The sequence below is a fragment of the Tetrao urogallus genome (genome assembly GCF_951394365.1).
Source record: "Tetrao urogallus genome assembly, chromosome: 21".
Lineage (NCBI taxonomy): Eukaryota > Metazoa > Chordata > Aves > Galliformes > Phasianidae > Tetrao > Tetrao urogallus.
Genome location: NC_136834.1, coordinates 4,650,393 through 4,676,156, shown reverse-complemented (window position 1 = coordinate 4,676,156; position 25,764 = coordinate 4,650,393). Strand labels below are relative to the sequence as shown.

Sequence of the window (25,764 nt, the reverse complement as noted above, 5' to 3'; positions counted from 1 at the left end):
ATGTGTTAAAATCTTGTTTACAGTAAAAGCATAGCATTAAATACTGGTCAGAAATAACTGATTGTTGTTTTTACACTTGTCCAATAGGCAGGACTGGGTGCAGGTCAGGGAGGTGCTGTGCTGAAGGAGTTTCATTGCCTTTGGTGTGTTTAGGTCTGGAGAAGACTGGATGCTTTGGGAGCTTCTTGGCAGCTGCCAGCACTGTGCCACAGCTGCTGCAAGTGATTGGTTCAGGCAAGGATGTTGGGTGCCACATAAGGAGTTGGCATATCAGCTAAAACAACTGATAGCTTGGAAATTGTCAGGTTTATTTGAAAAGAACTGACAATTCATAGCAGGAAATGGTCAAATACGAAGATAAGCCGTGATGGAGGAACGGGCCAAACTAAAAGGTAGTAAAAGTGGTTAGAACAGTTAAAGTCAGCAGTGTAACCACGTGTGAATGGCACTGTGTTACTCACCAGCACTTTCCCCTGGGTGCTTTTGAGTCAGAGCTGTTTCCTCTTGTGACCAAAGGGTTTGCAGCCCTCAGCTCTGAGGCAGCTGGCTTCTCTGCATGGAACAGCCTGCTGGAGGCTGCCCAGCAGCAGAATCACCAAGCATGGCCTGAAGTCAAAACCTATGACTGGTCACCTGGACCTGGTAGGCCTTGGCTTGGCTTCCCTCACCATTCTTATTGTTTCAGTTACTGTACTATCTTTTCTGTTGTTTTTTCTTAGGTCTGGATGAGCATCCTCCAGAGAACTGTCATGCTTAATTTTACTGGCTTATGATGTGGAAGAATGACGTGCATTAACAGCATCCTGCCATCTGTAACAAATTGTGCTGTAGGCCCATCAGAAGGTAGGGCAGAGAGAAATGTGTCCTACTTCTGATAACATCACATGTTCCTTGGGGAAAGGAAGAGTGTTGTTGCCCTCGGGAAGGCAGGAAAACCTTTCTCTCACAAGTACTTTATGCAAAAACCTGGGACTGTGAAAAGGAAGCAAGCAGAAAAGCCCCATATCATTATTTCTGCCTTGGGTGCAGTACTATCTCTGTGATTTCTGATTACAGAGTGAGGCTGGGGCGTAGAAAGGAGAGCAAATAAAAACGTGTTTCTAGTTTTCAGAGTAGGGACAGCTGCTTCTGGAGTAGAGCTGCAAGTTTTAAGTGACTGGAACACCTGTTTCTACCTTGTGCTTATGTTAAGGGGAGCTCTGAAATGGGTGCTGCAGTACACGACTCAGGTGTCTGGATAGAAGCAGCAGTGCTGGTTCAGTCAGGTAGGTTTGTATGCAGGAACATTCTCAGGACAGCTAGTTTCTAAAGCAGCACCCTGTTTTGTTTAGTTAAGGTTCTGGGCACTTGGATTGATCTAGAGTAAATGCACAGTTTGCATAGATTACCCTTACAAGTTGGCCAAGCTCCATGCTTGTGCATCTAAATTTGGCACCAGAATTATATTGTATTGCACAAAGGAACCTCCTTTCAGCCTAAGTGTTTTTATTTGAAGTGAAATGGCCTGCGAACCTGAGGCAGATAACACAGCTCTCTGGGAAGCAACCTTTGAGCTCCCTTTCCAGAGTCAACCTCTTCATTTTTCTACTCTTTCCCAGTCATTTCTGATCTCAAAATAAGATGCTGTGCCTGAAATTGCACTGCTTAATTATTTTAGGCGGGTGCAACAGATGGGCTGCAATTAGTGTGGGGACTGGAGTTCTCCTTTCCAAGCTCCTAGTGCCAGAATGCTGTTCCCATGTAGAGAGGGACCAAGAGATGTGGTTGAGGCACAATGCCTCAAGAAAGGGGACACAGAGTGACATAAATAGCTGAATGTGCCTGTTTCCCTGAATGCTTTGAGAACTTCTTGGTTCTTCACAGAAATATGTGCTGTGTGCTTGTGGCTGAAGTTTTTCTCATGTTAGAGGAACCTCCACGTTGCCCGTGGAGGAGATTGCTGGAGAGCTGCTCTGGAAAAGGTTCTCCATTCAGTCATCTCCTGTGGCACTGAGTCAGCACTGCTTGTGAGTGATTGCTTTTAATTTGTTCTTGGTAGGTTCCTTGTCAGAGCCTGCTGTGACTGAGCAGGAGGATGGGCAGCGACGTGGGATTTCAGAATGTTCTGTGTCCCATGGACCAGTTATTTCTCCCATCTCTCCCTCAGCTCCTCCTCCTTTTTGTGTAGGCTTAACTACACACTTAACTTCCCTGTGAAGTGCCTTGAGATCTGAAATGAAGTAGTGGCCTTTTTACACAGGGGTGCTACTGAATTGAAAAACGAGGCCCAAGGTCTGCCTGTCTGGTGCCTCTTTTTTCTGAAATATGGAAAATTCTGGAGCTTTGTCTATAGAGATGAGTAACAGCTTGATGGAATGCTGCTTATCTCAGCTGCTGCCTTCTCTCACACTTTTCTGAAGACAAACACACTGGCTAAATAAATGTTCAAAGGAGTGATGAGATCCCTCTGTTATTTCCTCCTGATTCTCAATGCTGTTTGCCATCTGCCAAATTGGACCGATTCTAAGTGTCTGTCCCCTCGAGGGGGCTTAGTGGTTTCAGGGCAGGTTTGAAAAAGTGAAGACTCCACAGAACCACAGCTCCCACGGGGCTGAGTCAGTCCCATGTCATAGGTTGGATGCCCTTCTGTCTCAGGCACTTGATATCAAGAAGTTAATTTTGGGGGAGGTGGATTTTCTGCATAGATCTAAAAGGTTTCAGGGCACGGAGACGCAAGTGATAGCATCTCAGGGGCTCTAAACCCTTCCCCTGATTCCCAGCTGCACACAGTTGCTGGCTGCTGCTGTGAACCTTAGGGGAAGATGAACAGATGCATATACGTGCACAGAGCCAGCTCTTGAAGTTATGATTGATGGTAACTCCAATTTAGATTTGCATGTTTTTCCATCCCCTCAGGAACTTCATGGTTCATGTGATTTTGAGCTAATATCAGTGTATTGAAGGCACTACTGGCTCTCCATAAGCTGAGAGATAGTTAGGTACTTTGTGTCTTCAAAAAAAGAAAACTAACCAATAACAACAACAATTTATTTTCCCTGCTGTGATGTGAAAAGAGGCAGCAGGTAGTAATGAGTGTGGTTCTCCTTGGGGAATCAGAGTGCTGCAAAAATCTGAGAGGTAAGAGGGATGCCATGGGCTGTTTTGAAGTTAAAAATTACAGTCCTACCCAAATGCATTCTGTCTCAGAACTCTTTGTATCACTGAAGCTTTCCAGAGCAGAAAGACAGGGAAGATTTTGTCCGACTCTGCCCTTCGGTCTGCATCCTCATCAGTCTTCTGTGCAGGGAGCCCTCACATAGTGCCAGAGTTTTCTAGGCTCTCCGTGAGGACAGAGGCAGCACAGTCTACAGACAGAGGTACTAATGCAGCTGGTCTGGGCTGTATTCCTAATTCTGCCACTGGTCTGCTGTGCAAGCTTGGGTGAGTCATTTCCTTTTGTGCTGTGCGTCTCGCTGCTGCTCCTGTCTGTTTAGACTGCAAACTTTTCCTATGAGGAGCTGCCTGTGCTGTGTACCCAGCCTGCCCTGTCAGCAAATGAGCACAAGTGTGGGGCCACCAACAGAAAGACCCTTGCAAACATTGAATGAGAGGCTGCTCTGTTTCTATTCTGATTTCCCTGCTTGCTTGTTTGGTTTTTTTTCTGATTGAGGCTAGTGCTCAAGTGCTCCCTTCATCAGGTACCTCAGACAAAGCCTTGGCCTGCTGTGGTTGAGGGGGATGCACTCCAATATCTTGAAAGAAAGAAAAGAAGAAAGACAACGAAACAATTCAGTGAAAACATATATTAATCTATGGGGATTTAATTAAGATTTAGCATAACTGCATCCGATTCAGGTGCTTGTTTGAAAGATTGTGAAACTTGACACTGATTCAAAAGCACTGTCAAAAGGATTTGTTGTTTACAGGTTTTTGACAGTGATTTTTCACAGGCTGTGAATGGCATGAAACACTGTATCTGTTGGCAAATCTGCTCAGCACCAAAAAAACCATCTGGTGAATCAGAGCTGTGTGAGATGAACAGGAAAGAAAAGGTGAAGGCAGGGAGACTCTCCCTACATTCATTTCTTTTAATGGCAGTGATAAATTAATGTCCCTATTACCTAAAGCTTACTAGCAGTAGGATTCATGATCTGATAGGTCTTGAAGTGTTTGTGCAACTGGGGGTTTGATGAGGGAGAGACTCTGAGTGGATGTAAACAGAGCCCCATGGTAGTTTGTAGAAGCTTGCAGATTTGGACCTGCTGGCTGTCTGCCTCTGATGGCTTTTGGGGCACAGAAATCCATTTGTCTTTTTTCCCTGCACCAAACCCAGCCTTTTGGATTTCATCTTCTGGAAGAATCGCCAAAGCACATTTTTATCTTGGAAAAATAATCTTCAGTTTTCAGTCTGGAAAGAAAAGAGAAAAAAAAAATCAATTGGTTTCCTGGGCAATTTCTCTGTTTTTGTAACTGGTTCATATTAATGGTTTTGAGATGAATCCCAGGAATCTGCAGCTGACAGCTTTCCAACAAAAAGGAGAGTTTAAATACAGTGGCATCCAAGATGCGGGATGACAGGAGTCTCTGAGCTGCAGAGATAGGAAAGGGTGCACACAGAGCTCTCACCCTCTTACCTGGGCACTCACACTTCGAGCAGCTCAGGAACACACAGGCATAGGCACACGTTTCTGTTTGCTAAGAGCAGTTTGTTCAGTTTGTTTGGATGCTGGAGTTTAACTCTTCCTTAGTGCATATCAAGGTCTTTGCTTGGCAAAGAGCAAAGCTCAGGGCATTAAGCAGAAGATCAAAATCCTCTTAAGATTCCATTTGCCTAAATACCTTACATACCTGGAAGGTCTCTATTATTGCTGCATCACATCGCATCAAGGAGTTTGGCACACAGGGAGATGGAGCCTTTCAGTTGGAGAGCTGAGACAGGCAGAAGCTGAGGAATTGCCTGCAAATGACAGGGTAACACGTACTGCTCCTGGGCAGCCCTCTCATTTTGCTTCAGAAATGCTTGCACAGAGCATTGCAGAGGCTACAACGTGGTGGGTTTGTGGATTCCATCTTTCTCTTTGCTGGAAATTGGTTGTTTGAGGGATACTTACAAGTGAAGCTATTGACTGTTACAAAACTGCTTTGTATATACTTAGTAGGAGGGTGGCAGAGATCTGCTTTTCCTGCACTGTGCATTTGCCTCAGCTGTTGGTTTGGTGGTGGACGACACAGGCTGGGGGTAAAGTGGTCTCCAGTGAAGTAAAACAAAGCAGAAAAGCATCTGGCCAAACTCTCAACTTGTCATCCTGAACACGGTCTTAGGAGAATGCAAATCAGGGGCACAAGCATTTCCCAGCTAGGGAACAGAGAATAAACATTGTATTGCTGGGTGTGTAAGAGAGATGCTGCTTGTTACATTGCTGGGATAATGATAGGCTTCACTTGACAGCCCTGTCATTGTGGTTGGCTCTCAGTTTTGTCCTTTTAGTTCACAGCTCTTGCTGCAAGTTGGATTATTTCAGCCTTGTTTATGGGTTTCATTGCAGCTGAAAGATTTATTTTAATAAGAAAAGCTTTGTAACCAAATGAAGCCCCCTGGGAAGTGCACACCCTCTGGTAATTCATGTGGCTCTGTGTTACTTTGCTCTTTTCCATCAGCAGGCAGCTCTGAAGATTCCTCTGCCCCCAAACTGGAGCCCCCAGCTGCAGTATCCCTGCCTCTCCCTCTTTTGCTGCTTCCATGCAGAACTCTGTGCTTTTGGTTTGGCAGGATCCGTGCTGGTTTTGCCCTTGTACCTGTCAACACTCCTTTCCCAAGCTGTAGCTTTCCCTGCTACTTCTCCTTTAAAAAATTATCCTTGTTTTTTACTTTTGGGAAGAGCTGTTCCCTTTTCCTTTGGTTGTAGCCTGGTACAATAGGTTTCACATTTAGAGAAGATGTAGGGAAGTTGCTGGTAATACAAACATGGAGCGTTGATAGATCATGCATGTAAATCCTTGTGCTGTAATTTGTGTCTTTGTGTCAACAGAGCCTTAATCCTGGCATTCCTTTTCAGCGCATTACGTGTACTTATAGCTGTGAAAGTAGGGCAGAAGTGACTGCTTTTCCTCCTGCTTCCCAAGTTTAATGATTCTGAAAATGACAAGAAAGGATAAAGGGCACCTCTTTGCATCAGACCTGATATTTGCTCAGCTTTCTGGACTGGTGCTCAGGCCAGATGTATTGGGAGGTCTTTCAGTGCAGCCTGCAGGCACGGAAAACAAAAATGTTCAAACGGAAGGGATCAGGAACAGCAAAGTGCCTGGCAGATGTGGCTTGCTCATTACTGCTTCCCACAAGCCAATTAATCTGCCTTTGGGCAGGGCTTTTTTCCACCTGAGTCACCAGCATTTCTAGGTGAAATAGGGATGACTGGAACAGAAGAGCCTTTCTGACCTGCAGTGAGCACGGCAGGTGCAGAGCTCCCAGAAGCAAAGCCTCTTTTATACCTTCCCCACATAGGGATGAGCTGCTTGCTTTGGACAGGCTTTGTGGTGGGGCAGATGGTAGGCTGTGCTGCAGTGGGCAGTGAAGGGATGCTTCTTGTTTTGAGAATCAATACCCAAAATACCACTGCCTGACCAGAGTGCCTTAGCCTGACTTGCAAGGAGAATCACATTAAATGCTCAGCACCTGATGGGGCAGTTGGTGCAGCTGCATGCTGGGGATCTCTTTGGTGCAGCGAGGCTCTAGGAACACAGGGCAGACTGGAGACTGCACAGAATGAGTGAGAAAAGGGCAGGAATCGGTGTCCTTTTACTCCCCTCCTGAACCCCAGGGAAGCTGTTCCTCCTTCCTTCCACTGGGCTGTTTTCTTCGGGAGGCTGCAGTGGGTTTGGCCTGAACTTGGCTTCCTTCAGCCAGGAAATAGCCAATTCGTGACAGCAGCAACCACAGAGCTCTGCATCCATCCCAGCAGGCGGGCAAGAAGAGCCAGTAACCTCTGCAGTGCCAAGGGTGGAGGGCAGAGAGATGGGAAAACAACCTGAGGTTGCAGTGCTGGGAGGGATGGAGGGAAAGGACAGGGTGCTGTGCTTGCAACCTGCATGATGGGAGCAGCTTCTTGTCTTCCTGCCAAACATTTCCCAGGCTCTGCTGTGATGGTGCAGCTGTCGGATCTGAGCCTCAGCCCTGCTGCCTGCCTGACAGGCTACAGGAAGGCTGCTGCTGCCCCCAAGCTGCTCTCAGCTTCTGATGGTCAGTAAGGTGTTTGCTGTGATGCCTGGCAATTGGCAGCAGGTTTTAATTTTGGGGGTGCACAGGAGTCTTTGCATGCAAGTGCTTATGGAATTCCTGTGCAAATATGTGAGGCTTGCAAAGACTAAGCCTGTGTGTTTAGGTTGCAGTTGGGCTGGACGTGTGAGCATCCAGGCTATTGACACAGCTCATCTGGGGAGCGTGGGAACTTGCACTGTGACTATTTGTGTCTAATTACCCACAACTTCCCACTGAACAGAAATATGTAAGAGTTGAAGTTTGCAGTGAAATTTCATGGGGTTCTTACCTGAAGATGATTTTAGAATGTTTCTCTGGAAACAAGTCGATTGTAATTTGGGTCTGTTTTGGACAGTATGAAGGCATGCTGGAGTTAATGCAAGCTTTGTTCATGGTCAAATTATTTAATAATGATAATAATAGCTCCAGTTTCTTGGAATGTCTTGGAAGCAGCTGGTTCCATTTGCTGCTGGAGAGGACACCACACTGGGTGAAGTTCTGGTCTGTTTTAGTCTGGCTGCTCCCAGTGCTACTCTTGTTGCAGAGCATTCAGATGTTTGTTTAGGTTCTGGTTGGAAGGATAATGCCCTCCTCTTCCCTTAAGCACAGTCCTCTCTGGGATAGGGTAAATAGATGGAACAGACCAATGTCAGCATGGAAAAATGCAAGTGGGGCAATTAAGTTTCTCTCCTTGAGTGCCATGGGAAGGTTTAGGTTTTATTTTTAAACTCTCATATGAGAATCCCACGTATATTTAGCTCTGTTCTACAGATGGAATTGTAACATCACTCATAAGTGTCCCTTTCCCCCAAATTTTCCACTTGATGACTAATTTGATTGTATAGTTAAATCTGCTAAACACTGCTAACCACAAACAACAGCAATCTTGCATCGTAATAAGAGAAGTTTGCTGCATTTTGACATCTGTTAGCAGCACCTGCACTGTCTCCTGAATGTCTAGGCATGTAATTTTCCTGCAAGTCTTGCATGAAAAGACTCTTTCAGGTTCATTTGATCACCTGCATAGGTGAGGCTGTTGGGATTGCTCAGGGGCAGATGGAGATGGAACCATGTGCTTGACCTAAAGCAATGCCTGAGCCTCTCAGAGCCATGGTGCCTCACGGAGCTGGATGGTGACTAATCCAACTCAATGTATTTTACCAACTACAGCAAAGTAAACTGCATCCTCAGTGATGGAATTGTTCACCCAAGTTCTCTGTGTTCTGGTCTGACAGGAAATGCTGTTCCCCATGTTGCAGTGGTCTGGGGCTTTGCTTGTGTGCTAGGCTTCTCTGCCTGCACTGCCCTAAGCTCCCACCTATCCAGTCTTCTGCCATGATTACTCTCTTGCTGGATAGTTGCTGTTAAGTCCCTGATTACAAATCGCAGGGCAGGGGAAACGTTGTTTTCTAGGTTGTCTCCTGAGACTTGAGCTTAAAGTAAAACCATACGAAGAGACAAAGATCAAAAAACCACTGAAGGCAACAGAATAAATTGTCTCGAGCAGACAGCTGGACGAGTGTCAAACAAAGGAAGGAACAGCTGGATCAAGTAAAGCACAAGGAAAATTAGTTTCATCCTCCGGGGAAGGGAGAAAGATTTGTTTCCAGAGCCCAGATCTGTGTGGGACCAACCATAGCCGATAAAAGTTTTACATCAAAGTCAGACAGGTCCCAGAGGGAGGGGAAGGAGAGGAGTGGGTGTTTGTAGTAACTGTGCAGGGAGTTATGGAGAGGAAGGAGGTGGAGTGTGAGCGTGGGGGAGAGCAGTGGGGAGGTGGGGAGTTAGGACTTGTAGGTGGAGTAACTGCAGAATATGAGCCGCTGTCCACAGCTTTCTGGATGTAAATTGATGAGGTCATAGTGTTTTCCAGTTAGCAAAAAAAAAAAAAAAAAGTTTTTTTTTTTTAAAGTCTTCAACTTGTTTTTCAAGAGAGACGGAAACACGGAGAAGCTGAAGGAATGGAGCAACTAGCAAAACTCCTTCTGTGGCAGCTTTTGCTTCAGCAAAGTAAGCTCCTAGCTGGTCGGTGTGATGTTACTTGTTTCTGTTTCAGCTGCAGAGGATGGGGCTGGAGATGAGAGGGATTTTGAACTGTTATCTTTGTTACATTTTGCTGAGGTTCCTTGTTTCGCTGGGTTTGGGTCTGCGAGGGGAAAGATTTATGGAGTTCTCAGGCTTTTTTGAGAGGAAGGGAAAGAATGGAGAAATACTTGAGGTTAAATACTGCTTCATTCAGCATGTTTGTGAAATTTATTTCCTCCTCTCAGTTACTTTAATTGTGAATTCAAAAGCAGTAAGCTTAAAGGAGAGTACTGTAAATCTTGGATAGTTTGAGTTACAGGTCCAAGGCTATTTCATACCTTTGAAGAGGCAGAAACAGCTGATATGTTTGTGCATTCAGGATGGAGGTGCAAATGTAAGTTTTTATTCCTTGTCAGCATAAAGATAGATAGGAATTCACTTAGACATTAAGGTACAGGAGAGGGATGAGGGCAAGTATGATGGATGCACAGCAACAGAGTGACTTGTACATTTTCCTGTACCACAGTTTTCTGTAGGAGCTGAAAATACATCCAGTGTCCCGAGAGCCTGATCCTAAACTGAGCAGAGAGACCTCAGTCAGTAATGCTTGGAAGGCAGGAGAAGACATGAGGATAAATTGTAAAAGCCAAGCAAATCTACCTTTGCAAGACCTTGGGGTCTAAGGAAGGCACCTGTGAGCAAGGAGGAATTGCAGCTCAAAGCGCAGTATGGAAAGACCTCATTCCAGGTGCTGATAGTAGGAAGTGAGGAGCTTTTTGGGGAGCAGTGACCCTTCTGCTTCTCACAGCCCTTAGTGAAAGGCTGTGGCTTTCCACCTGAGCCTCTTGAAATTCCTCAGTATACAGAGCTGAGTTCTCAGTTTGGTCCCTGCTTAATGTAGTGCTTATGTCACCAAATCATCCCCGATGTGGTGATGTCTAAAGGCAAGGGTTAGAAGTGGAATCAGTCATAGGGACAGAAGGGTTATAGTGACTCAAAAAAGTAATGTGGGGGAGTGGGTTAAGCTGGGGGAAGGAGGAGAAGCACCAACCAGTCCAGCTGCTCCCCAGTGTGGCTGAGCACGCTAGCAGTGCCTGGGGCAGGAGCAGCAGGTTGGGTTGCTGCACAGCACAGAGCCAGCAGTATCCCACCACAGGATGGGCGATTCTCACGGACATCTTCGGGTGTATTTTGGAGAGAGAACTTGTCCATCTGCCAGGGAGCCGTGATGCTGAGTGCTGCTGTACCCACCCAGGTCAGGTTAGTGTAATGAGAGAAGGGAGGAAATCTGTGTCTCTGTGTTTGCTGAGATGATCCTGCTTGGAGAAGAACCACACCCTCAAGTGTTAATATCTTGCAAGGAGGAACAGCGCTGTGTTTGGAATGGCTCTGCAAACTATTCCACGGGCCCAGGGCCAACATCAAGTACACGAACCAGAAAAGGGTTTACAAAGCTGAGCTAATATCCGAGCTGTCTGCAAGGAAGTCAGGGCAGATCTGCGCGGGATCCTGGCTGTGTGGTGGCCAAGGTGTGATTGCTTTCTTGTCCAGACAGGAGGCTTTTTCCTTTCTGCTGAGGCAGCACATTCTTGCTTTTTGCCAACTCGCAGCACGTTGCTACCTGCAGTGAGGTGCATGGTTGGGGCTGGGTGGGTGGCCAGCAGCTCCAGTGCAGGCATCCTTGAAAGCAGCATGCTCAGCTGGTGAGAAACTTGTCCCAGCAAGCTTTAAAAATAAACAAGTACAGAGACTTAGATAGAAGTCCAGTTCAAAGCCTGGCCTGGCCATCAGTTGGCTTTGCAGGGAAAACTTTGTTTAGACAAGGAACTTTATTGCTCACCATCTTCCATCTCTGCCTAGGGATGGGCCCAGGTGGTGCTTCTGGCTACTGATCTCTGTGTTAAAAAAGTGGCTGCAACAACAGTGCTGAGCTCGTTTGTGTAGATGTCACCTCGATGTGACTGTGTCATAAACCATGATGGCTTCTGAAGCACTGTGTCAGCTCCCTGAAGAGTCAGGATGGAGTCTCTGCCATTCTCCAAAAGTATTTGGAAATAGAATAGCTTGTTAGCACAAGCTTCTGTTTTTGAGGTAATTACGTAATAACTCAATGGAGACCATTAAATCTCCTGCAGAAGCAGTGGGGTTTATGGGAAAAATAAAGGAAGATGCTGTTCAGGCAGCTTATCTTGGCATCAGTGGCAAAGCCCTTGCCGTGCCCCACGGAGCACATGTGCCACTTGGTGCTCAGGCTGCTGCCTACGGTGTTTGCTGTTCCTTTTTCTGTGCTCCTTCAGTGTGAGACAGGAACTTGGTGGTTTCATTAGCACAGGCTTTGCCTCTGCCAGCAGCTATCTCAGGGAGAAGAGGAGCTGTGCTCTTGTTCAGGCAAGACTCAGAGGGCAGATTGCTGTTTGAACTGCTCTGAGGACAGAGCCTCGAGATCCCCGAGCGTGTAAGATGTCTTTCAGAGCCTGAGGCTTTTACTTGTCGTTTGCTTGCAGTTTTTTGTGGCCTAATTCTTTACTATGAAAGTGGCAGGGATTCAAGCTGTAAGAGCTGGCCCTGCCTTTTACAAGGGATTAGGAAACTCGCAGGCTGCTTTCCTCTTTCTATGTTGTGGGAGCAGCAGAATACCTTGGGGATCCTACAGAGAGGCATGCTAGGCTGCAGAGAGAACAAGTCAGATAGCAGATAGATGTCTGTCTCTTTTTTTCTGAAGTATATCACACAGAGAGAGGTCAAAGTGATTATCCTCCACACAGAACTGCAAATTTAAAAATGAAAGCCACTGTTACCAACTCTTAAGGTATGTGGTGGTTTCGAAGCTGCTGGAGCCCCATGAGCACAAAAGACTGAGCTTCCATTAGGTGCATAAATAACCCTCGATTTTATACTTGCAGATTGGGTAGTGACTCACCAATATAACTGCTTCCAGTCTATCCCACTCCTGTAGCTCATAAGCTGTTAATTTTGCTGGTTTATGGATATATTGCTGATTATCTTCAGTAGCAACTGTGGTACACAAACAATAACTTTGAAAGCAGGCCGGGGGGGCATGTCTCTCTCTGGAATGCACTTTGAGTCTCACATAGCAGAGCAAATCTCATATTGTATTTAACTACTGCTCTGTGTCCAGTTTATTAAAAACCAGTTGTTTTAAATTCCTTTTTCTCCAGGCACATAAGAGATCAGAGGCATTCCAGATTCCTTTGATTTATAAGCTATTTCACTTACAGCCATCTCAAATAACTCAGTGTATGCATTCAGATTTCCAACACTGACAGGGAATCATCACAATCGGTTCTGCTTTCTTTGTGCTGTGGAGTTCCCATGGCTCTTGTAAAGCCTGCAACATGCCTTTTCCCTTCTGTCCCCTCTAGAGCTTCAGCTGCTGTGCTTCATCAGGCCAGCATCTTGCACGGGCTTTGTTCTAGTGACAGTCACCCAGGGCCATCTTTGTGTGGCAGCACCCAGCAAATCAAATTAGGTGGATGCTAAGAGGCAGGCAAGGCTTCAACAGATGCTCTTCCCTTTTCCTATAAAGAAGCAATGTCCCCTGGTCACCAAGGGGCACTCCTGGAAGGATGCTGGTGTTCTGCCAGCAGCCAAGCTGGCCCTCCTGGGTGCGGCAGAGAGGGCTGGGTGGTCCTTGCCATGCCAGCAGGGCCAGCACAGCATGCACAAAGGTGCAGAAGCAGGACAGGCTGCTGAGCAGAGCACACTGGAAGGCTTAGAGGGATGTCTGTCAGATGTTTATGGCGCTGCGTTTGGGCTCAGTGTTTTTTACATTAACGTGCAAGAGGAAAGGAGGGAAGTAAATGCATTCCTGTTGCTCAGCCAGAAGAGGATGTTTCTGCAGCACCGAATCAGCTTGCTGTCAATGAGCATTAAAGCAAAGCTCTGGAAGCACTGGCTGTGCAGCCAGCCAGCTCACTTCCTAGCACGCAAGCTGCCACGCGTGTTGTGATGCTGTGCTGTTCCCTTGTCACTCTGCAGATGCCACCAACTGTGGGCAGTGCTGGCAGAGGCTGGCAGCTTGTTGTATTTTGCCATCAGGTATTTTGCAGCCTATTAGCAGACATCATCAAATAATGGGATCATGATGTCTCAATAGGATTCTTTTCTTATATCCAGAGCTGTACAGGCTCTGTCCAAAGAATTTGTTTTCTTTATGATGCTGAGATTACAGATGTAGAAAGAATTCCTCACATTTGGAGTGTCTTTTGAGCTGGCAGTTCAACAGAGAGCGCTGCTCACTTTTGTTCTCTGGTGCCACTGCCCAGTATTTTGTGATAGGAAAAGAAACAGAGTATGTTCTCAGCCCGTGCACTGATGGTGTTGTTAAAGTAGCCCCGATCTGGAGTGAATTTCTTTTCTTTTGAAAGGAATAAATTCCAGGGCTGAAAAAAAAAAATAAATAAAAAATGCAGCGTTTGTCAGGAGGACATTGTGCCTATGACATTAGCAGGACAAAACAGCTAATTATTCTGCTAGAACCCACTTGGACTTGACTGGTTAGAGAGATGAATGATGTCATTGTGTTGGGAATCCGATTCGTGCTCTCCAAGCGTGATGCCAGGAGACCTCTCAGACCCCTCCTACACAAAAAGCAGGAGGGATGGGGCCAGGGGGATGCAGAAACAAAGCCATCAGTTTGTTTTGACGAAGTTCTTCCTGCGTACATCTGAGTCACGCGGCTTGGAGAGAGTTGTGGTTGCTTCCAGAGCATTGATGGTCAACTGTGCAGACCAGGAATGTGAGCAGGAGGCACACATGAGCGTGTGTGTGTGTGTGTGTGTGTGTGTCTGGCAGCAATGTGTGTCACAAGTGCAAAGCAGAACGGCCACATTGCATCACACTCAGCTTGACAGGTTGTCAAGGCATCCTGCAGCGTTCAGGGATTTTGATTCCTTGGATGGAATTAACCCCCTATCAGTTACATAGGAGTTGGATTTGAATGGTGAGCCCAAGCCAGGGCTGTTGTTGGTTCTTATCCCTGCTGTTGACTGTCCTTTGTGGAAGGATAGAGCACTTTGTGTTAGAGAACTATTCGCAGGCAGCAAGCACCAAGCACCAAGCAAGGTCGAAGTCTCTGGGCTTAACCACAACACCTGTGTTAAATAAGTGTGCTAACAACAAAGGGAGTAACAGATGGAATAACAACAGGAGATGGTGGCTGACCAGGAGTGCATTTGTTTTGTTTTGTTTTGTTTTGCTTCTTTAACTTTGACATTATTTTTTTTCTGCTTCAACAGGTTCTGTTGTTTATTTATATTCAGGTGAGTGACACCTTTGTAATCTACGTGGTTTTCTGTCACCATAAGAAGGAATTTGGTGTTATGAAATCAGAGTCCGTGTGATGGGGATTTCATGGGTAACTTCTGCCATGCACACCATGAGCTAGTGCCTCTAAACACTGGGTTATCTGAGCATTAGGATTAGGAAAGGGTAGGTATGACAAGTCAGATTTAGGATCCTGATAACAGATGTTTCTTGAATGAAATCAGTGATTTTAAAATAAAATAATAATAATATTGTATTTCTCCATTAGAAAGCTCTGTGTTGGTCTTGAAAGTTACTTTTCTTCGGCTGGGTTTCTTTAGGGTGCAGAGATTCTAGGACAGGACCTAATGTCACCCTAGTCCCTCCTTTACGTGCCATTAACGTGATAACTTTATTCTTTCTTTGCTCCTTGCCCTCAGTGCCAGCTGATGCCTCAAACCCAGACAGCGTTGTAGTGTCAGTGTTAAACATCAGTGCAACCCGGGGCTCGCAGGCTGTCCTGCCATGCAAGAGTTACCGCATGGTGTGGACTCAGGACCGCCTGAACGACCGCCAGCGTGTGGTGCACTGGGATGTGTACAGCACCTACTATGGAGACAACAAGATGGAGAGGCTGTGTGACATGTACTCAGCAGGAGATCAGCGTGTCTACAGCTCCTACAACCAAGGGAGGATCTTAATGCCCCAGAACGCATTTACAGATGGCAACTTCTCACTGGTGATCAAAGGTACTAAACAGGATCTTTTTCTCTTTTATCCCTAAGCTTTGCAAAGGTCTTTCGGCTTCTGCGCAAGCATTTGCTGAATAGCACAAATGACAAAAGTAGTTGGCTCAGCATGAAACGTTCAACTTGTCCTCTCTTCTCTCTTATGCTAGATGTTGCAGAGAGTGATGCAGGTATATATTCGTGTAATCTTCATCATCACTACTGCCACTTGTATGAAACTGTGAAAATTCAACTAGATATCACTAAGAAAGGTAGGTGTGACAGCATGGTGTCCCCTTCTGCAAGGGCAAGTCTGGCAGCTGAAGTCCAGTGGTCCCCAGGTCTGAGCTGAATTCACAGTGGGACTTGTGTGCTGATTCACAGCAGGCATTGCATGCTATTCTGCTAGCATCAGAGAGCACTGTGGATGAAGGCTTTTTGCCCATGCCCGCTCTGTTGCAGCTCAGGACACAGGTGCAACAAGAATCTTGCAGTGTATCAGGAGGCAGCAGTGCTTACTATGTGGTTTTCTATTAGGTTCCCTGAATATCAGAAGTTTTGATCAGTGTGTGGTTTTATGAAAGCCCTTCCTCTCTTGGCCTGTGCCCAACTCTGCAAAGCCTTTTAATTGTACACTAGCCAGCCCAGTTAGCTAACTGGGCTGTCAATGCTCCAGCAATAAAACATTCCTAGTAACAATCCATCATGAGTTGTTAGCCACAAAGATCTGCCTTGTAACGTGGATTGCTGAGCTTAGCTTGAGAAGCCTGTTGTTAAAAAAACAAAACAAAACAAACCTTGAATCCAGCTCTGAAAGGAAGTTTCTAAGGGCTGTTGGTACCTCAGTGTGTGCCACCTGCACCTCGTAAGCACATAAGTTGTTTAAATCAACCTACACATAGTGCACAAGTAAGGTTGCTGGGGCTGATGGTGCTGGGGAGCAGCTGAAAGTGCTGAGTTGTCTAAAAAACTGATGGGATAGAAGTGCAGAAGTGCACCCCTGCTGCTGTTCTCACAGCTTCTATGCAGTAAGAACACCCAGGCTGGCCTGTGAGCCCTGGACTGCTCATCTGTGTTTTGATTCCTCTGTTATTCCTTCTTCAACAACAAAACACAGAACAGTGTTCCTTGAACTTCTTCAGTAATTAGGGTATATGTGGGAAGGAAAGCATTTCCTGCTTGGAGAATGAGGCACAGCATATTGAAGATGGAGTCTGTTATTCTTATTGCATTCATGGTCTGTTGAGAGAATGTTCTTCCTTCGTTCTGAAGCAAGAGATGAATTCTTACTTTTAAGGAAAGGAAATGGCTGTGCTCAATGCACCCACCTGGGATGTGAAGATATGGGTGCCTTTGTTCACTGAGTGCTGAATTGAGTGTGAGTGAGGTACGTTACCCCTGTGGCACTTCAGGATCTTTGGAGAGGATGTGTCATAGGATTGCAGGGTCTGAGAGCAACCCGAGGTGTGCATGGGTGTCCCTATAAGCAAATGGGTAAAGATGCACGTGTTATCTCCACAGCCAAAGCAGCCAAAGAGTACTGGGATGGAGAGAAGGCTGTGATTGTTGCCTTGGAAGGCAGTACTGTGATGCTCCCTTGTGTCAACCGGAACCACATCTGGACCGAACGGCACAGCGAAGAGGAGCAGCAAGTGGTGCATTGGGACAGGCAGCCCCCAGGGGTTCCCCACGACCGCGCTGACCGCCTCATTGACCTCTACGCCTCTGGTGAGCGCCGCTCTTACGGGCCTCTCTTCATTCGGCAGAAGATGAACATCACTGACACAGCCTTTGCCCTGGGGGACTTTTCCCTGCGAATTTCGGAGCTGGAAAATGCAGACGAAGGCACTTATTCCTGCCACCTGCACCACCATTACTGCGGCCTGCACGAGCGCAGGATCTACCAGGTCTTTGTGACAGAGCCAGTGAGAGAGAAGAAGGTGGTGAACCTCACAACCCACAACACTGCCCCGGCCGTAGGTGAGTGGCTTCTGGCAGTGCTTCTGACTGCAGGAGGGGAGGGAGTGTGGTCGAGGCAAACCTGTACCACAGACACCTCTGAACTGAAGGCGCCACTCGAAGCAGTGCTGGGGTTTTCCTGTATGATTTCTCCTATTTGAGCTGTGAGCAACTCCTGCCCTTAAAATCAGAGAATTAGATGAGGTCTTGCCTCCCTCCCTCACTACTAGTGCAGAGCTCTAATGTGTAGGCTGCATTCTTACTGAGCTGTTTCCATTACAGTGGTGTACCTGGAGCTACAAAACATTAGTGAGGATTCTCTGGTGTTGCTTTAACACTGAGCTGCACCCAGAGTGGAGTGTGCCACCCACCAGGGCTGACTACCCTGCCTGCTGTACCTCAGTAACATCATGTCCTGCTGCTCTTTGCTCTGCTCTGCAGAGTTTAAACTCGCTAAAGCAAGCAAACTGTTTTTCTAACAGACTCCCTTTTCTGCTTGCTTTTATGAACCAGGAGAGGGTGTGGAGTAGGGGGTCTGTTCTGTGCTGCCGTTGCTGTTACAACATGCCCCTGTTTGCATAAGCACTTCCCACCCTGCTGCTCAGGGGTTCAGGCTGTGCCAGGTGCCAGACTCTGCAGAATCAACCACCAGGAATTTTCCTCCACCCTTCAGCTTTTTTTTCTTTTAAAGCCAATTTTCACATTTTCCACTGCAGTGAGCTATCATTTGACAGCCTGTCCAAACCCCAAACCATCATGCTTCGTTCAGGCAGAAAAATAAAATCCCAAGTTTAAAAAAAAAATGCATATATGAAAGTCCCTTAGGTATAGATCCATATTAACATTTTAAAATAATCATTGTGGCTTAATGTTTATTGGCTGCTTACTACAGAATTTGGACATTACTGCGTAGTAATGGTGATAGGAGGACGGTTGGATGTTGATGATGTTGTTGTAGATGATGTTGCAGTTCCTTCCCAACCTTGTGATTCTATGATTCACACGTTTTTAGATATGTCTATTCTTCTCTAGCAATTAGTTTTTCTTCAAGTCACAGAAGCCCAAACCTCCCCACTGGGACTAAGGCTGGTGGACAGAAATCCTGGCTGTACTGAAGAGGGGTTGGCCGTTGGGGCTGTGCTGACACAGGGACCAGAACACACAAGTATCAGTCTCCCTGCATCTGGCTCTTTTGCTACCCTTGAGCCCTATCTAAATCCACTGTGCAGATGGAAACTACGTCGTTGCCCACCCAGGAATCTTTCTCTCACTGTCCTGACTGTGGCTGAATGGTTACCCCCTGCCCAGCTGGCAGATCCTGCAGGGCTCTCTTGGTTTGGAAGCAGCGCCCCACTGCTGAAGGAATTTGCCTTCCTGAGAAAAGCCATTTTCACAACCAGCTTTGTCCCCTGGGGGCAGGGAAGGATCAGCTGGTCTGAGAGCAGTAGGCACAAAAATATGCTGAGTCGATGGGAACAGGGAAAGGAGCTGAGATTCTGGAGTGCCTTTTTGAAGCCCCTCGCTGATGGGCAGCCTGTTTGTGTACAGCAGCAAAGGCTGAGATACTGCTCCTCTGTGAAGAGCTGGGCAGAAATTGTCTGGGCTGTAAGTTAAAGCTAAAATGAAACATCAGGAGATAACAAAAGCAAAGCAATGAGGTTTTTTTTTTTTTCAGCGAGCAGCAATCGTTTCTGGCGTAATTCCAAGGCTCAGAGCTGTTTCCAGACAGGAAATTTCATCCTGTTTTGAACTATAAACATGAGTTCAATTCTGTTCCCAACTCCCAGCAGAAGAAATATGTTGTATGTCTACTAATTTAGTGTATTTTTACTCTGCATTTGTTTTGGAGCAAGTGATTGAAGAATAGCCTATCTTGCAGAACTACTCTCAGTCCTTGCCAGCCTAGGAAAGAAAACGTGCCACGTACCCAGCAGCTGTGAGCTCTCATGGTGCAGCTCTCTCCATTTTTTCCCCCTCTCCATCTTTTCTGACCCTTCTACATTTTGATAAAGTAACGTGAAGGCATCTCTTCCAGTTTTTTGTTCCCCACCATTAAGACTTATTTTCCAGCAGTTAGATCATGTGAACGGAGTGGAGGCAGAAGGGAAAACCAAGCTGAGACATATTGAAGGATGCCAGTGATAGAATAAAGCTGCATCTCTGCTTTTGCACCTCGCCATTCTAGTGTCAGAATAAAGTTTCAGTTCAGATCCTACCCTCCCCTGCAGTACTGTGGGAAAGCAAAGGGCCAGGAATAGGATGCATTTAGGTCTGCTGGCTCCATGGCTGCTCCAGTGGCTACCATCTCATTATGGCAGCTGCTGAAGAAACCCTTCGTGATGCAGAGGTTTGTTAAAGTAGAACTGTCACATACACTGTTTGCAGCTTTACAAGTGGCTTTTTTGGTTTGGTATTTCTTAGTGGTGAAAAATACATGCTAGCTTTGAGTAGGACAGCCAGCACAAAGCATCCAGCATCTGGAGATTTGTTGGTTAGCTTAACAAGCTGCTTGCCTGCTCTGCTGCCATGTAGGGTGAGGCTGGACAAAATCAGGGCTCTTGGTGCTGTATTTTTTGTGGGGAATATTTTGTTTCAGGACTCGGCCTATTTACAGTACTGCGCTGATGGAAATGAGCAGTTTCTAACATTTCCAAATGGCCTCAAAAGGAAAACCAGCTGTTGAAATAATGATGAACTTGCTGGCTTAGCTCGACTGCGACATTCTTGTTCGTGCTGATCAGTTCTGACCTTAACTGGTGCTGGAGATGTGGCTTTGCTTAAAGAGGAATACCAAAACGCTGCTGGGGAAGGCTGTTTGTGATGGAATACAATTAGCTGGACACAAAGCCATGTCTGATAACAAATGAGACCAGCTGTCTGACTCTCATCCCTATGACTACTTAATCCCAATGTTAAAATCAGTGCTTATTACTGGCTGGCTTGCTTGAGGCAGGCTCACTTCAGAAGACATTGCTGAATGGCACCGTGGCTTTGGGGATGTTTTCCCAATCTTTCCCCTTATTCCCTCTGACTGGGGTTGAACTCCCAGGAGAACAGTGGTCAAAACCCCTTGCTGGTGTGCTCAGCTCTATTCTGAAGAGAAAAGCCTTCCATAGCACAGCGTGTCCTATGGCTTTGTGGTCTGTGCCTGGATTTGTCCACTCCTCTGAGAGTCGCAAGCAGAGAAGTTGCCCTCTTTGTATGTGCAACGCATTGACCTATTTATTTGAGAGCTACAAAAATGTTCCACGTAAAAGTTTAGAGTTACCCTTTCCTGTGCTGAAGAACTGCAGCGCTGCTGCACCCACAAGTGGAATGGAATCTTGGCTTTTCTTTGTGGGCTTTTATTTTATTGATTGATTTTTATTTGATTTCAAAGGGAACTCATTCTTTGGCATTGAAAATTCCTCCCACTCTGTAAATTACAACCTTTGGCCAGGAGTGGCTGCTTCATACTTCAGCTGTCTGGAGCCAAAGCGATGTGGTGTGTGCGTGTTGCAAGGGACCCAGAAGAGGGCTGTGCTACCCCAGAGCAATCCTAGGTTGTCTGCTGTGGCTTCTTGCTGGACTTGCTCTCTGCTGTAAACAAAAGCAACGCTCTGATAAGCAGGCAGCAGCATGGGAACGTGCAATGGCCACTGAACATGCTTTTCAGTTCCACGTCTGGACCCACCTGCAAACATGCTTCGCTTTGAATGCCAGCGACAATTATTGCCTCGTATTCCTTTTTTCTCTGTTCTCAGATCCAAATGTTGTCAGGGGGCACAATGTGATAAACGTCATCATCCCTGAGAGCCGCATCCACTTCTTCCAGCAGCTGGGCTATGTCCTGGCAACGCTGCTGCTCTTTGTTGTCCTGCTCATCATCGTTGTCTTCATCACCCGCAAGCGCAGGCAGAGAGGTGAGTGCTGGAAATCACCACCTCTGGAGTCCTGCTCCATGGCAGGAGAGGTGATTCTGCAATTACTGTGCAGCACAGTGCTTACTGGAAGCATCAGAACAGAGAGGACTAAATAGCTGCTCTGCGTTGCTGTTATCTGTGGTATGTGGGAGGTGTTGTTTGGATTGGATATAAATGCTCATTCTATTTCTTGTCCTTATTTAGGTTATGAATACAATGTGAAGAAATACGGAGAGTAAGTATCATGATAGAATCTGCTGTCTGTGAGTAGAATACGTAAGAACAAACTTATTGGTCTCTTGCCTCTGTCATTAAGAGCCTAAAACAGCTGAAGATCTATTTATGAGAATGCAGCCACCTACAGCACAGACTGTTTGATAGAATTTCTTTGTTTAACACTCTAGTCATTTTTAGGGTGATGTTTCCAGGAAATACATGCTTGCTTCGTGGTCAAATATCAGGAAGCAAATTCCATGCTGTCAAGGTGTGGAAGGAGAGAATGGCTTGTAGGGATTGTTTGGCACCTCTGGTTATAACTTGGGAACTGATTCACAGACGGTGTTTATGTGAGATGTCATTAGGAGTCAGTGGTAAAGGGGTAATGCACAGATCTACTGTAGACTCTGCTGTGAAATGGACCTAAGCCAAGATGGTGTATCTGGGTGCCTTTGTGTTTTGTTACCTGTAGTAAAGTGGAAGAAATGGGAAAGTTCCAGAACAGATTGGTTCCCCAGTTTTCTAGACATTGGTCAGATTTGAGAGGGAAAAGAAGACACGGATTAACCAGAGATCTCTTGGTGTTAGTAGAAAAGACAGTGAAAGCAAGAGAGAGGAGAAACAGATTCCCTAATAAGTAGTATGAGCCTGTGGAATCTGTTTGACAGGTTAAGGGCAAACAGAGGAAAAATATCCGTGTGCAGTGGCTGCCAAAGCTGTCATCTCTCTGTCATACTTTCTCCAGGGAAGCTTTGTAGAAACAGAAAAGGATTCTACAGGGATTACTGTGAAAATCACCAGCATTTAACAAAGAATTAAATCCTCTATGAGTTTTTTCAGCTGTCCTCCAGATGTATAGCCAATAAACAATTTAAATTAATAAAAACAATTTAAAAGTTCTCGAGAAAGCTATTGTGAAAAAAAAAAAAAGTAAGAGGAGCCAGTTATTAAAGGATGTACCAATAACCATTTTTCACTCTTGTTGATTTTCCAGGAAGGATGTAAATCTTAAAGAATTTACAGTCGACACAACAGATCTGACTCAGTACAAAAGTGAAGACATCAGGCTGGGTATGTATCAGCTAGCAGCCATTCTCCAGACCTGTTCAAAACTTGTTAGAGCTAAGGACTTCTTAATGACATCTCTATGTTCATTTTGTAGTAATCTTTGTGGTTGTAAATGCACACTTAGGGGAAGCTCACCCCTAGTAAAGGTGCAGCCTTTTAAAGAGCAAGCTGACGTGCTTTGGCTATCAAAATTGCTGCAGTGATGGCCCCAGTGGGCAAAAGGCAGATGTGAAAACTGAAGCAAGGAACAAAAGAGGAGCAGAGGGTGAGCTGCAAACCAGGGTAGCAGCAAACATAAATTGCTATCAGGATGGAAGAATCTGTGGTACCTATGGGGAGCAGAGAGTTAAAGCATGATTAGTACCAGGAAAAAAATACAACCACCCTAAGATGTAGCCTGTTATTCTGTTGAGCAGTTGATTAACTCTATGAGTTACCCCTAAAGATCTGGAAATGATAGACCTAGGGTGCTTCAAGGAAGGGCTGATCCCTTCCTTGTAAAGCTTTGTTTTCTCTTAATGCTCTAATGGCTGTCTGAATTACATACATTCCTCCCTTATACAGATTACAAAAACAACATCCTGAAGGAGAAGGCTGAGCAAGCCAGAAGTTTCCCAGCAAAGAACATTGATTTAGACAAAGGTAATAATGACCTGCTTCACCCTAATTGGTGGCTGTAGGAACCTTCTGATGGGTTGGAGGGGGGAGGAGGGAAGAGCACAGTATAGCAGTGAGCTGACCAAGCCACAAGCAAATGAAGAATGGTAAACATCATGACAAATGGCAGCAGGAATGAGAAGCCAGTTCTCTTCCTATCCTTTCATCATGGAGCCACAAGATGCAAGTAGTGATTAGGCTTTTAAAAGCTTCTGGCATGACACAAATAGAATTTTTCTTTATTGGGAAAAGAATCCCTAGCAGGGTTGGAATAGTGCATTTTAGATTACAACCTCGGAGAGAGATGCATCTCAAAAATGTACTGGCATGGTATTTGAGAAGAATCTGCTGTGCAGAAGAGTGTTTTGAGTTGAATTAATTTAAGGGCAATAGGCAATCGCTGACTTTATCCAACAAAACAGCTCCTTCCCTCTAGGAGCTGGATTGCCTTTTGTTCACCCAGTCTAAATTCTGGATACTATCAGTCAGTTTGCAGAGTTGCACTTATGACAAGCTGTGCTTTTAAGAAGGTTAGGTCCTGTGACTCCTTTCATACGATTTTAGAACATATTAAATGTGTCTGAAGTGGCATCAAGAAGAGAATGATCCCGACAGTCCATGAGTTGCCTTGTATTTGCAGTTCCTGATGCAGCTCTCATGATACTTTACGTACATTCTGCACAGAAGATCTGTGTAATAATTTGTATGCCATAAATCTCACTGTGAGGTTTATGAAGAAGATACTGGGAACGTGGCTGACTGCAAACGGTCACTTGTAACTGTATAACTAATTCCATATCGCCGTGTGTTTCTTTGGATGGTTTAATATTTCATTCCAGGTCTCATCTCCGTTTCAATTGCTTTCAGATTTCAGGAAGGAATATTGTAAATGAAGACATTCCCAAGCTGCTGGCTGGACCAGAAGCTTCAATCCAAGATAGATGGAAAAGAGATGCCTTTCATAATACCACGTCCCTCCAGTTACCATACATTTTTCATGTAGAGTTTCTCCCCAGTAAGCATGAGGGTATTTGCAAATGCTTTCTGAAAGAGTTAGGCCATCTGTCTTGCGTGCATTTACGATGGGTTTGGGTTTACTTTTCTTCTATTGTTCTCCCAGTCCTCCCTCCCATTTTCTTTCTGATATTATTGTTGTTTTTATGCATCAATGATTTTTATGAGCTGAATCAGCAGACCTTTTGCTTTGATGTTACTGCTTTAAATAAACCAACCTGCAACACCAATCTTAGCTATCATTATATCAGGCATTTTTTTCATGCAATGTACTCATTAGAAAAGTAATAGCAAAGCCTGATTGTGGTCTCTCATATGCTGGTGTACATTGAGAGGAAGAGTACTGTCACTTAGCACTTTATATATTCCAGGTACAAAGAATTGCTTATTCAGCCCTGCACAAATAACAATATAAATACCTCATCATACAAACAGGGAAATGTCAACATCCTCATTTTACAAGGGGAAGGGAGGCAGACAAATCTAGTTGCCACCAATATAGTGTTGGGATCAGCTCCAAAGAGCTCTGGGAGTCTAAATTTGTATTTCTCACTCTAAGCTTGTCTGTTGATTTGTTTTTGTTTCAGTGCAAACCAAACCAAATTTGTCAGGAGCAGACACTTCCAGCTGCAGTTGGAGGTACAGTGCTGTAATGCCAGTGTCAGTTAGATCAGATCCAGAAATATTATGGACAGAGCTAAGCTCCTGTGTGGAATCTGGAGCATGATTTTCCTGCAGTCCTTGAGTGGATCCTCCCCACACAGTTCTTGTGAGCTCATCACAGAAAAAGGTACGATTACAGCACAGTTAGACTAACTGTTGAAAGGAGTAACTTCCACAAGCCAACCATGAGGAGCAAAACTAACAATGCATTCCACCAAATAGCCTGTCAGGCACTGTTGTGGATCATGGTCCCCAAAAGAAGCAGCCAGGGAGGAATATGAGTTTACTCTTGTAGGTTTTGGCATTGTTCTGGGGAGCAAAGTGTGAGGCCGTGGGCTGAAGGGGAGTTCTGCATCTAATTCTACTATATCAGGTGGGGGTGTCCAAACATTGGGAAGTCAGTAATTACGTGTTACACTACAAGCAAAGTAAAGTGTCAGGAAAGCCAGAAAATATTAACAGCTCCATACAGTCTCTCTGACTGCTTGAGATATGCTGTGGCACCATTCCCAAACCATGGCACACCTGTGGTCCTTTTGTGCATGGATGAAAACAAGGTTTCCTGCAGTTGGGAGTGTGCTGGCAACAGCTTGTGTTCTCATGGAAGCATGTAGCTGGCCAGGGATTGCCAGCTTACTTTGAGTGTCTGAAGAGAAGAGCAGAGGAAGGGATTGAGCATGGGTGAGGTGACAGGAGCTGGAGCAAGGTCTCTGGGATGTTGTGAGTGGTGGAAGTGTGAAGAGGAGCTTGTGTGGAACTACTGTGAGTGTCAGGAGTGGTTTCAGGCTTGAAGCAGTGCTCTGCTTGCAGCTGCTGCCTCAGTGTGGATTTCTTCCTGTTGTGGAGAATCCTGAGATCTTTGCTGGTGATAAAGTAGCTGTCCAAGGAAGCATCTCCATTTACCACCTAAACAACTGAGAATATCATCTGCTGCCTTCTACAGCGTGTGTCCTGGCAGTTACAGCCACTCTCACCACTTAGCACACGTCAGTGCTATGTAATAGGGCTACAGGTTTGGCCAAAATGGAAAGTG

At 45.6% G+C, this 25,764-nt stretch overlaps 1 protein-coding gene across 1 annotated transcript; it reads left to right on the top strand.

Moving 5' to 3' along the window:
• Window positions 1–782: 782 nt before the first annotated feature.
• MXRA8 (matrix remodeling associated 8) lies at window positions 783–23,947 on the top strand (the record flags this gene model as incomplete). The annotated part of the gene is made up of 10 exons (XM_079545607.1): window positions 783–843; window positions 14,518–14,541; window positions 14,965–15,273; window positions 15,423–15,524; window positions 16,774–17,232; window positions 20,955–21,113; window positions 21,318–21,348; window positions 22,324–22,400; window positions 22,962–23,039; window positions 23,922–23,947. The coding sequence occupies 10 exons, from the start codon at window positions 783–785 to the stop codon at window positions 23,945–23,947; spliced, it is 1,326 nt and encodes a 441-aa protein (XP_079401733.1).
• Between the last annotated feature and the right edge of the window lie 1,817 nt (window positions 23,948–25,764).